This window comes from Myotis daubentonii, chromosome 13 (assembly GCF_963259705.1).
Source record: "Myotis daubentonii chromosome 13, mMyoDau2.1, whole genome shotgun sequence".
In the NCBI taxonomy this organism is placed as follows: Eukaryota; Metazoa; Chordata; class Mammalia; order Chiroptera; family Vespertilionidae; genus Myotis; species Myotis daubentonii.
Genome location: NC_081852.1, coordinates 24,157,800 through 24,167,368, shown reverse-complemented (window position 1 = coordinate 24,167,368; position 9,569 = coordinate 24,157,800). Strand labels below are relative to the sequence as shown.

General features: G+C 44.5%; 1 protein-coding gene across 4 annotated transcripts in view; it reads left to right on the top strand.

Annotated features, from left to right (window-relative positions):
• The first annotated feature begins 478 nt into the window (after positions 1–478).
• Positions 479–9,569, top strand: part of SIRT1 (sirtuin 1) — a 28,042-nt gene continuing 18,951 nt past the window's right edge. Inside the window, exons 1-4 of one of the 4 annotated variants that reach the window (XM_059662571.1) lie at positions 479–1,005; positions 2,877–2,993; positions 5,016–5,257; positions 7,134–7,286. In XM_059662571.1, the coding sequence (XP_059518554.1) occupies positions 621–1,005; positions 2,877–2,993; positions 5,016–5,257; positions 7,134–7,286 (897 nt within the window). In that variant the 5' untranslated portion in view covers positions 479–620. Of the gene's footprint in view, positions 1,006–2,876; positions 2,994–5,015; positions 5,258–7,133; positions 7,287–9,569 lie in introns of those variants that run through there. The other 3 variants (XM_059662572.1, XM_059662574.1, XM_059662575.1) reach the window with 3 other exon arrangements.

Here is a 9,569-nt window from a genome sequence, read left to right as displayed (position 1 = left end):
TCCTTCGCCCCAGGTGGGGTTGGGGGGCCGGGGTACCCTGGTGACCGGACCATCTGCGGGACCGAGGCCGCGCCGAGCAGCTCTGCGTGTTTACAAATCCCGGCCCCGCACGGGGAGCTCTCGGCGCTGGGGGCGGGGCGGCTCCGGCAGCGGCGGGGAGAGGGGCCCGAGGGGCCGGCAGCGGCGGGAGGACGGCCCGGGTCCCTAGGCCTCCCCCGCCCCTCCCCCCCGCAACCGTCAGCGAGACCGGGCGGCCGGCGCCGACCTCGCCCGCCTCCCCCACCGCCCCTCGGGGCCTCCGCGCCGACCTTCCGCTTCCATCTGGAGCCGGCGCGGCGCCGGGGGCACAGCGGACACTCGCGCGGAGAAGCACAACGCGCCTCCCGAGCCGCAGTGATTTCGGGGTTCGGGGCGGAGAGAAGTTGGGAAAGGGCGGGGTGGCCGCGCCGCCACGTGACCCGGCGTCCTGTGGTCCCGCGCGCGGGGGCGGAGGGGGCGGGGCGGCGCGGGTCACGTGACGGGGTTTAAATCTCCCGCAGCCGGAGCCGCGGGGGCGCCAGAGCCTCGAGTGCGAGCGGGAGCGGAGCAGGCGAGGCGGCGGCCAGAGAGGCAGTTTGAAGATGGCGGACGAGGCGGCGCTCGTCCTTCAGCCCGGCGGCTCCCCTTCCGCAGCGGCGGCCGAGAGGGAGGCCTCGCCGCCGCCCCCCGGGGAGCCGCTCCGCAAGCGGCCGCGGAGGGACGGCTCGGGCCTCGGGCGGAGCCCCGGCGAGCCCGATGGGGCGGCCCCGGAGCGAGAGGCGCTGGCGGCGGCCGGGGGCGGCCCGGAGGCGGCGGCGGCGGCCGGCGGGGCGTGGGAGGCCCAGGCGGCGGCGGGCGGAGGAGACAATGGGCCCGGCCTCCAGGGCCCCTCCTGGGACCCGCCGCCGGACGAAGACTTGGACGACGACGACGACGAAGAGGACGAGGAGGAGGAAGAGGCAGCGGCGGCGGGGATCGGGTACCGAGGTGCGCGGGGCGCGGGCGGCCGGCACTGCGCAGCCCTCCTCCCTCTTGGGGCCCCTCCAGGCCGGGGCGGGGGTCCGGGCCGGGTGGGGGCTCGGGGCCGGCTCGGCGGCGCCCCCCACCTCCCGCCGCCCTCGGGGCGCCTCCGGGGCGGCCGCCGGCTGCGGCCCGCGCTCGCCGCCTCCCGCTCGGGGCCCCCGGCTTCCCCTCCCGCCGCCCGCCGGGGCCCGGGCGCGGTGCGCAGCCGCCGGGCGGACAGCTCGCAGTCGGTTTTGAAATAAGTTTCTCTCGCCTCCGACCCGTTCAGGATGCGGCGCTGTCGTTACACGGTGCAGCTCCCCCTCCTCCCCCCGCCCCCAGCACACTCAAACCTGCAACTTTTGCCCATCTTTTTGCAGTTGTCTTTGCAAACGCATACCGGTACAATTCGTGGCTTTTTTTGGGGGGGGGGGGCGGATCTTAGTTTTTACATTTGTCTTACATTTTAAAGAGCAAAGCTGCATTCTAAAAACCCAAACCCTGCACATTGCCGAGAGCGCAGCTGTTCCAAGCCCGTCCCGTGGCGCAGCTGGCGGCGGGCAGCGGGGAGCAGCGGCGCTTGCAGAGCCCTGGCCGCCACCAGTGTTTCTCCTCCGATGTTCGAGTAGTTTTCAGTTTAGTTCTCACCCTTGCCTGTGTGTAAATACAACCCCGAAACGCGAATTGGCATTTTTTTCTGGCATGCTAAATAAGTCTGCTGTGTTGGTTGTGTGTGTCCCGTCTCCCTCGAAGTTGCGTGTTTGCGATCCGAGGAGTTTTCTGTCCCGGGTGGAGGTTCGTCTCCATCAGTATCGGCGTCAGTGAATGGGGTCGGCGGGCTCGCCGGGCTGTCTGTCTGTGAAGGTGGCCTGTGCGTTAGGGACTGGATTGGGCTCATTTCAGGCCACAGTGTAATAGGGGAAACGACTAAGGCAGAGCCGTCTGTGCATGTTTAGAGAAGTTGCAAGTTGCCGTATAGTTTCATTGGCACTTTTGTCGGTGAATTTGTAGTGGACAGATTTCACGAGCTCCATTGTTTGTAGTTGGTAAATTCAGTCTAACTAGATGACTCCTTTCTGTGTTTGGATTTAGTAGACTTGACATATCTAGATTTTCGATGAACTGAGACTTTTAGATTGAGGTTAGAATCCCCTAAGGAGAAAACACTGTTCCTATGAACCAACCAGGCAAGATGACCCAGTAGGCATTCTTTTAAATACGTTTTTATTGACTTTGTTGAGAGAGAGAGAGAAAGGGAGGGAGGGAGAAAGGGAGAGAAACATTGATGGGTTGCCAAACCCGAAACCTGGGTATATGCCCTGACTGGGAATTGAATGTGTTTTATTCAGTGAAAATCATTACATCATAACCATTACAGATCTTCATGCTATTTTATTTTATTTTTGTTAATCCTCACCCTAGGATATTTTTCCCATCGATTTTTTTCCCCCCTAGAGAAAGAAGGAAGGGGGGGGGGGGGAAGATACCTACATGAGAGAGACTCATCACAAAGCCTGAGGAGCTGAACCTGCAACACAGGCTCGTGCCCTTGACCGGGAATTGAACCCACCACCTTGGTTATGTGGGCTGAAGTTCTAAGCACTGAGACACTGGCCAGGGCCAGTTTTTAAAAAATTGTTTGAGAGAGAGGAAGGGTGGGGTGAGAGAAACATGGATTTGTTGCTCCACTTAGTTATGCATTCATTGGTTGATTCTTGTATGCTCCCTGACCCGGGATTGAACCCACAACCTTGGCATATCTAACCAACTGGGCTACCCGGCCAGGGCCCGGATCTCCATACATTTTAGATGCAGATTGTTCAGCAGACTTGAGTTGCTTTTGGTTTCTTTTGCAGATAACCTTCTGTTTGGTGATGAAATAATTACCAATGGTTTTCATTCCTGTGAAAGTGATGAGGATGATAGAGCCTCACATGCAAGCTCTAGTGACTGGACTCCAAGGCCACGGATAGGTATGGTTTCACAGCTTAAGAGAGTAAATGTTGTCTTTTTCTTTGTATTTTTGTTTTATGCTAACTAAAAATATAATTATCTGCCTCCTTATAACCTGGTTATGAGGTTCCTTAGGTGCTTGCTAAGATTTATGTTTCTAGGGAAAGTCTAGTGCTTCTGTTTTTGTTTTTAAACAGCTCACGCCCATGGAAGTTGGCCTCTAGTATTTATCAAACAACTAGGTCCTTCTCACACCTCAGGTCCTTAGGTCCTTTTCACATTTTCTGTGTGTAATGCTCTTCCTTCCTATTTGTTCTTCCTTTTAACATACCGCTTTTAAAAGAAAGAAGTTTTATTGCTTTTAGAAAGAGAAATATCGATCTGCTTTCTCCTGCACGTCCCCCACTGGGGATTGAGCCTGCAGCTGGGGCATGTGCCCTGACTGGGAATCGAACTGTGACCTCCTGGTTTATAGGTTGACGCTCAACAACTGAGCCACACAGGCCGGGCTGAATCTTAACTTTTTTATTGTGTTTCTTATACTAGAATATAAGCTCTATTGGGGACAGGGATTTTTTTTTTTAACTGATTTGTATGCTATTTTGTCAGTTCCTAGAAAAGTGTCTGGCACATAATTTGTGCTCAGTAAATCTTTAACTATGTTGATGAAATGGGAAAGTACAGGGGTGGGCAAAAGTAGCTTTATAGTTGTGATACAAGTAAATAATACAATAATTAATAAGAAGAATAAACTGTTTCGAGTACTCACAACTGGAAACCTACGTTAGCAGTAGAGAACACTATTAGGTATTTATACTAAAGTTATAACATGACCATCTCGAACATATTTTTCTTTTTAAAAAAATATATTTTATTGATTTTTTTTTACAGAGAGGAAGGGAGAGGAAGAGGGATACAGAGTTAGAAACATCGATGAGAGAGAAACATCGATTCAGCTGCCTCTTGCATACCCCCTACTGGGGATGTGCCCGCAACCCAGGTACATGCCCTTGGCCGGAGTCGAACCTGGGACCCTTCAGTCCACAGGCCAATGCTCTATCTGCTAAGCCAAACCGGTTAGGGCAGAAATGATATTTTCCTTAATGTGCCTTCATTCTTGACTATTTAAATTCAGTGATGATTAGTTCCTTAGTGTCCATAGTATTACTGTCTTTTTGGTTTTCTCAAGCTAGAAAACTGACTTAAGAAATGTCAGAGTAAAAAAAAATCAGTGCTTAAAACGTATCAGCATTATATGTATCATTTTCGGAGATTGGTTAAGATCAAATTGAATATTATTACTGAAAAAAATTGAAAAGGTAGTAGTTATGTATAGATTTCCTTAGAGAGGTATATAAATTTCCTTTTCATTTATATCTTTTTTTAACATTATTAATTTTAGGGAGAGAACGGAAGGTGGGGGGGGAGAGAGAGAGAGGGGGGAGGAGAGAAAGAGAGAGAGAGAGAGAGAGAGAGAGAGAGAGAGAGAAAGAGAGAAACATCAGCTTGTTGTTCCACTTATTTATGCATTCATTGGTTAATTCTTGTATATATCCTCACCGGGGATCGAATCTACCACCTTAGTGTGTTGGGGTGATGCTCTAACTAAACTGAGTTACCTTGCCAAGGCTTTGCCTTATGTCTTTAATGATAAATAGTATGGGCTTTTGGATTGATAGGATCTTTCCTATATTGATTTGTAGAACCCTTTTGTATATACATGCTCCTGTTACTAATTATGGAGTATATTTTTGAATTTTAACCATCAAAATTTAACTCTGGTAATTAATTTGACTCTTAAAATATTTTATATTTCATAATTCAAGGGGCAGACCCAACTCTTGATTTGATCTCCCTAATTTCATTGGGATATAATAGCATTCGTTCCGAGGATGCTGTGAAAATGATATATTTTTATATTGCATTTTATTACTTTATTAAAAAAAACCTTAAAGATTGTTAGTTCATTACTTCAGAAAATAAATGAGATTTTAAATTAATTGGATGTGAATTTGATGTAATTCTTTGTCCTCTTAATATAGGTCCATATGCTTTTGTTCAGCAACATCTCATGATTGGCACAGATCCTCGAACAATTCTTAAAGATTTACTACCAGAAACAATTCCTCCGCCTGAATGGGATGATATGACACTGTGGCAGATTGTTATTAATATCCTTTCAGAACCACCAAAAAGGAAAAAAAGAAAAGATATTAATACAATAGAAGATGCTGTGAAATTACTGCAGGAATGCAAAAAAATAATAGTTCTAACTGGAGCTGGGGTATGTAACATGTTTAAAACATGAGTAAAAAAGGAGGAGGTGGTAAATGTTTTATGCCTTTCCAATTAAACGTTTTTCTGGTGTAGAAGAATTTATCCTTCCATGATAATGGGCAATTTTTTGTGTTTGGAAACTGCTAAAAATTGAGCATAGCAGCAGTTGCTAAATTGGTTGTTTTTAAAAGCCTCTCCAACAACCATAAAAAAGATTTGTTTCTGTTTATTAGTACAGTAGTAAGTGGAATTAAGGCAAGATTTTTACCTACATTATACCACAACTCCTAAAGGAGATTAAGAGAATTCTGCTTACATTGAAGTGTGTCAGGGTGTGATGGAGAAACTGGGTTTTTGTTCCATCTTCATGGGGAAACCAGGAACCTAATTAATATTCACAAGTAAAGAACTTAGTGTTAGGAAGGTAACAGATTCCTACCTCCCATCCATTTAAATTAAGGTGATGTGATTGAGGTGGCTTGACAGTTTTCGATTGCCTCCCCTATAGGGTCACAGATAACTAGCTACATAAGGGTATTGTGTTTTCTGTGTTGAATACAGAATATGTTGGTTAGTGACCAGAGCAATGCTGGAGTAAAATTCAGTTCTGCTTTCTGCCATTTTGAGTTAACGGAGGGTGTCACGTAGTCCTTTTTTTTTTTTTCTAAATACATTTTTATTGATTTCAGAGAGGAAGGGAAAGGGAGAGATAGAAACATCAATGATGAGAGAGAATCATTGATTGGCTGCCTCCTGCACACCCCCCACTGGGGATCAAGCCCACAACCCAGGCATGTGCCCTGACCTGGAATCAAACCATGACCTGGTTCATAGGTTGATGCTCAACAACTAAGCGAAGCGGTTGGGCCGCTTAATCTTAAATGATCAAGAATAGTAATGATTTGCTCCCTATATGATTTAGATAAGTTTGACTTAACTCTGAGGTCAAAGTGGAATCGACATTGGTAAAATTGTAAAACAAAAAGGTAACACTCAGATCTCTATTTGAAAGCATAGTGTCTAAATCTATTCTTAAGAATTGAAACATTGTAGCCCAGCCAGCCTGGTTCAGTGGTTGAACTTTGGACAGATGAACCAGGAGATCATGGTTGATTCCAGGTCAGGGCACTTGCCCAGGTTGCGGACTGGATCCCCAGGAGAGGGCATGCAGGATCAATGATTCTCTCTCATCATTAAAGTTTCTATTTCTCTCTCCCTCTCCCTTCCTCTCTGAAATCAATAAAAATAATTGAAACATTGTACAACATAGCATTTTAAAGAAAATACAGAAATTCAGTTTTTTTGTTGGACATTTTTTAATTGATTTTTTAGAGAGGGTGGATGGGAGGGAGGGAGGCAGAGAAACACTGATTGGTTGCCTCCCGGATGGAGCCTGCAACTGAGGTACTTGCTCTTGACTGGAATTGAACTGGGGACCGCAGGTTGATGTTCTATCCACTGAGCCAAACCAGCTAGGGCTAGAAATTCAGCATTCTTAAAGTAGTTGGTCCCTGACCAGATGAGAGATTTCTCTGGAAACACTTGACTGTAATAGAAGTTGTTACCTGCTTTCTGGTTAGAATAATTTGAAATGATTTACTTCTCAAATTTCTATTGCTTTAATTTGTTGATTAAATGCTTTAAGATTCAAAATTTGCCTGACTTAAAAATTCCTTACCCCATTATGAATGGAATGTGATGAATTTAGTAATACTTGTTTGGGGGGTGTTTTATTTCTATTTTAAATTGGAATAGGATGGTATTTCTGTCCTCCAAAAGAAGTTTAAAACTAAAATATTTTTCAACTTCCTAATTGTATAAGAGCAATTATAAACATAGAGGTAGAAGATTTGATTGTACAAATTATGCCATGTATTTTGCAGGTTTCTGTTTCTTGTGGAATACCTGACTTCAGGTCAAGAGATGGTATTTATGCTCGTCTTGCAGTAGACTTCCCAGACCTTCCAGATCCTCAAGCAATGTTTGATATTGAATATTTCAGAAAAGATCCAAGACCATTCTTCAAGTTTGCAAAGGTACTATGGACGCTTCTAGTTGTTTCATTGACCACCTCTCATCACAAAGTATTTGTTCACATTAAGGCTTCTTAAGCTTAACATTCATTGTCTAGTAAATTGGGTACTAGTACTGCAGTGTGGAATAACATCATTGAAATAGTCAATTTAGTAAGAATTCCTTTCCAGAAGGGATTGTTACTTATTTTTCTTCATTTTTGGATTGAGTTTCTTTTCAAAGAAGAGGCTATTTTCTATTTTCAAAATAGAGAGAGGCTATTTTCAAATTTCACTGCAATAATGGCCTTTACATTGTCCATGCTTATTTTTAACATGCTGTTTTTTTAAAAAATATATTTTTGATTTCAGACAGGAAGGAAGAGGGAGAGAGAGAGAGAAATATCAATGATGAGAGAGAAGTATTGATCGGCTGCCTCCTGCATGCCCCCACCTGGGGTTCGAGCCTGCAACCCAAGAATGTGCCCTTGACTGGGAATCGATCCCAGGACCCTTCAGTCTGCAGGCTGACGCTGTATCCACTGAGCCAAACCAGCTTAATATGTTTTTATTGATTTCAGAGAATAAAGGAGAAGGAGATAGAAATATCAATGATGAGAGATAATCATTGATCACTGCCTCCTTCCTACATGCCCATTATTAGGGATTGAGCCCACAACCGGGCATGTGCCCTGACTGGAATTGAACCATGACCTTCTGGTTCCTAGGTTGATGCTCAACCACTGAGCCCCACACAACCAGGCAGATTTTTAATCTTTTTTTTATGGATTATAAAGGTTTTAATATCGACTTTGGTATGCTTTGTATTAGCCAGGTCTTAACACATGTAATGTGCATGAAAATTTGTGATTAAGGGTGGAGAAGATTCTAAGATTGCATTTTAATCTATAGTGCTCTATTCTGCTCTAGTCTCTAGAGTTGCACAGTCCAGTTCAGAAGCCACTAGCCACATGAGGCTTTTGAGCACTTTAGTATATTGAAATGTGATTAAGTGTGAAAGTCGACCAGATTTTAGAAACCTAGTATGGGGGGGAAATTACATAAATAAATATTGATTACATGTGGAAATAATACTTTTGATACTGGGTTGTAAATTATGAAAATTCCATGATCTTACTGTAATTACTAGAAAATTTAAAATTACATGCATGGCTCACATATTTCTATTGGGCAGCTCTACTCTAGAGTACAAAGCTTGATAATATATTATGCCAGCAATTTTCAACTGGTGTGGTTCAGTAGTTAGAGAGTAAGCTTTATCCCTGCCTTCACCCCCCATCCCCTCCCAAGTTTGGGTCCCAAGTTTGATTCCCTGTCAAGGGCACATACCTGGGTGCAGATTCAATCCTGACCCATTCTGGCCATGCGGAAGGCAAACAAATCAATGTGTCTTTCAAATCTCTTCCCCCCTCTGCCTACCTCCCTACACACACACACACACACACACACACACACTCTCTCTCTCTCTCTCTCTCTCTCTCTCTCTCTCTCTCTCTCTCTCTCTCTCTGGAAAAATATCGTCAGGTGAGGAGTAATAACAAAAACACAACACAAAGAGTACCTGACTATTTAGTCAGGAGCACTGACTCACTCTTTTCCCTTAGACTGTCAAATAAAAAAATGACAGTAGCCAACACAACAGTAGCCATCCAGTGTGAATGAATCACACTGATAACTATTTTATTTTGTCAGATTGGCAAAAATATATATTTGATGTGCCACAGAATTTTATTAATGAGTTTTATGTGTGCCATGAAATGAAAAAGATTGCTAATTGCCACATTATACCAAGCTCAAGATAATTTAATCAGAAAACTTATTTTCTTTTCCTCCACAGTTTAGTTTTATAGGAAGAAATTGTAAAATTGCTATTGCTAAGCTTCAGTATTTTGAAAGGGTCTTTTGTGTTAGTGACAGTTTTTAGTGAATCTAGAAGTTAAAGGAACCTACATTTTTTTTTATTAGTTAAGGTATTACAAATGTGTCCTCATCCCCCCCATTAACCCTCAACCTCCCCTCCCACCCCCACCCCGCCCGGAACCTACATTTTAATTAAAGGGGTAATCTCAGTACTTTCAAACCATATTGTCTATTTACATAACTATAGGAAAAGCTTTGCTAATTTAAAATAAATGGAGTTTAAATTGGTTGACTTGTTTTTAAAGAAATAGTCTTTTGTTTCATTCAAGTGTGGTTATAAATAAGAATTAGAGTAAAATGTGGAAGTTATATTTAAGTTTTTTGAATATGACTTAATTGCTAAAACTGAAAACTGAATTTGAGAAA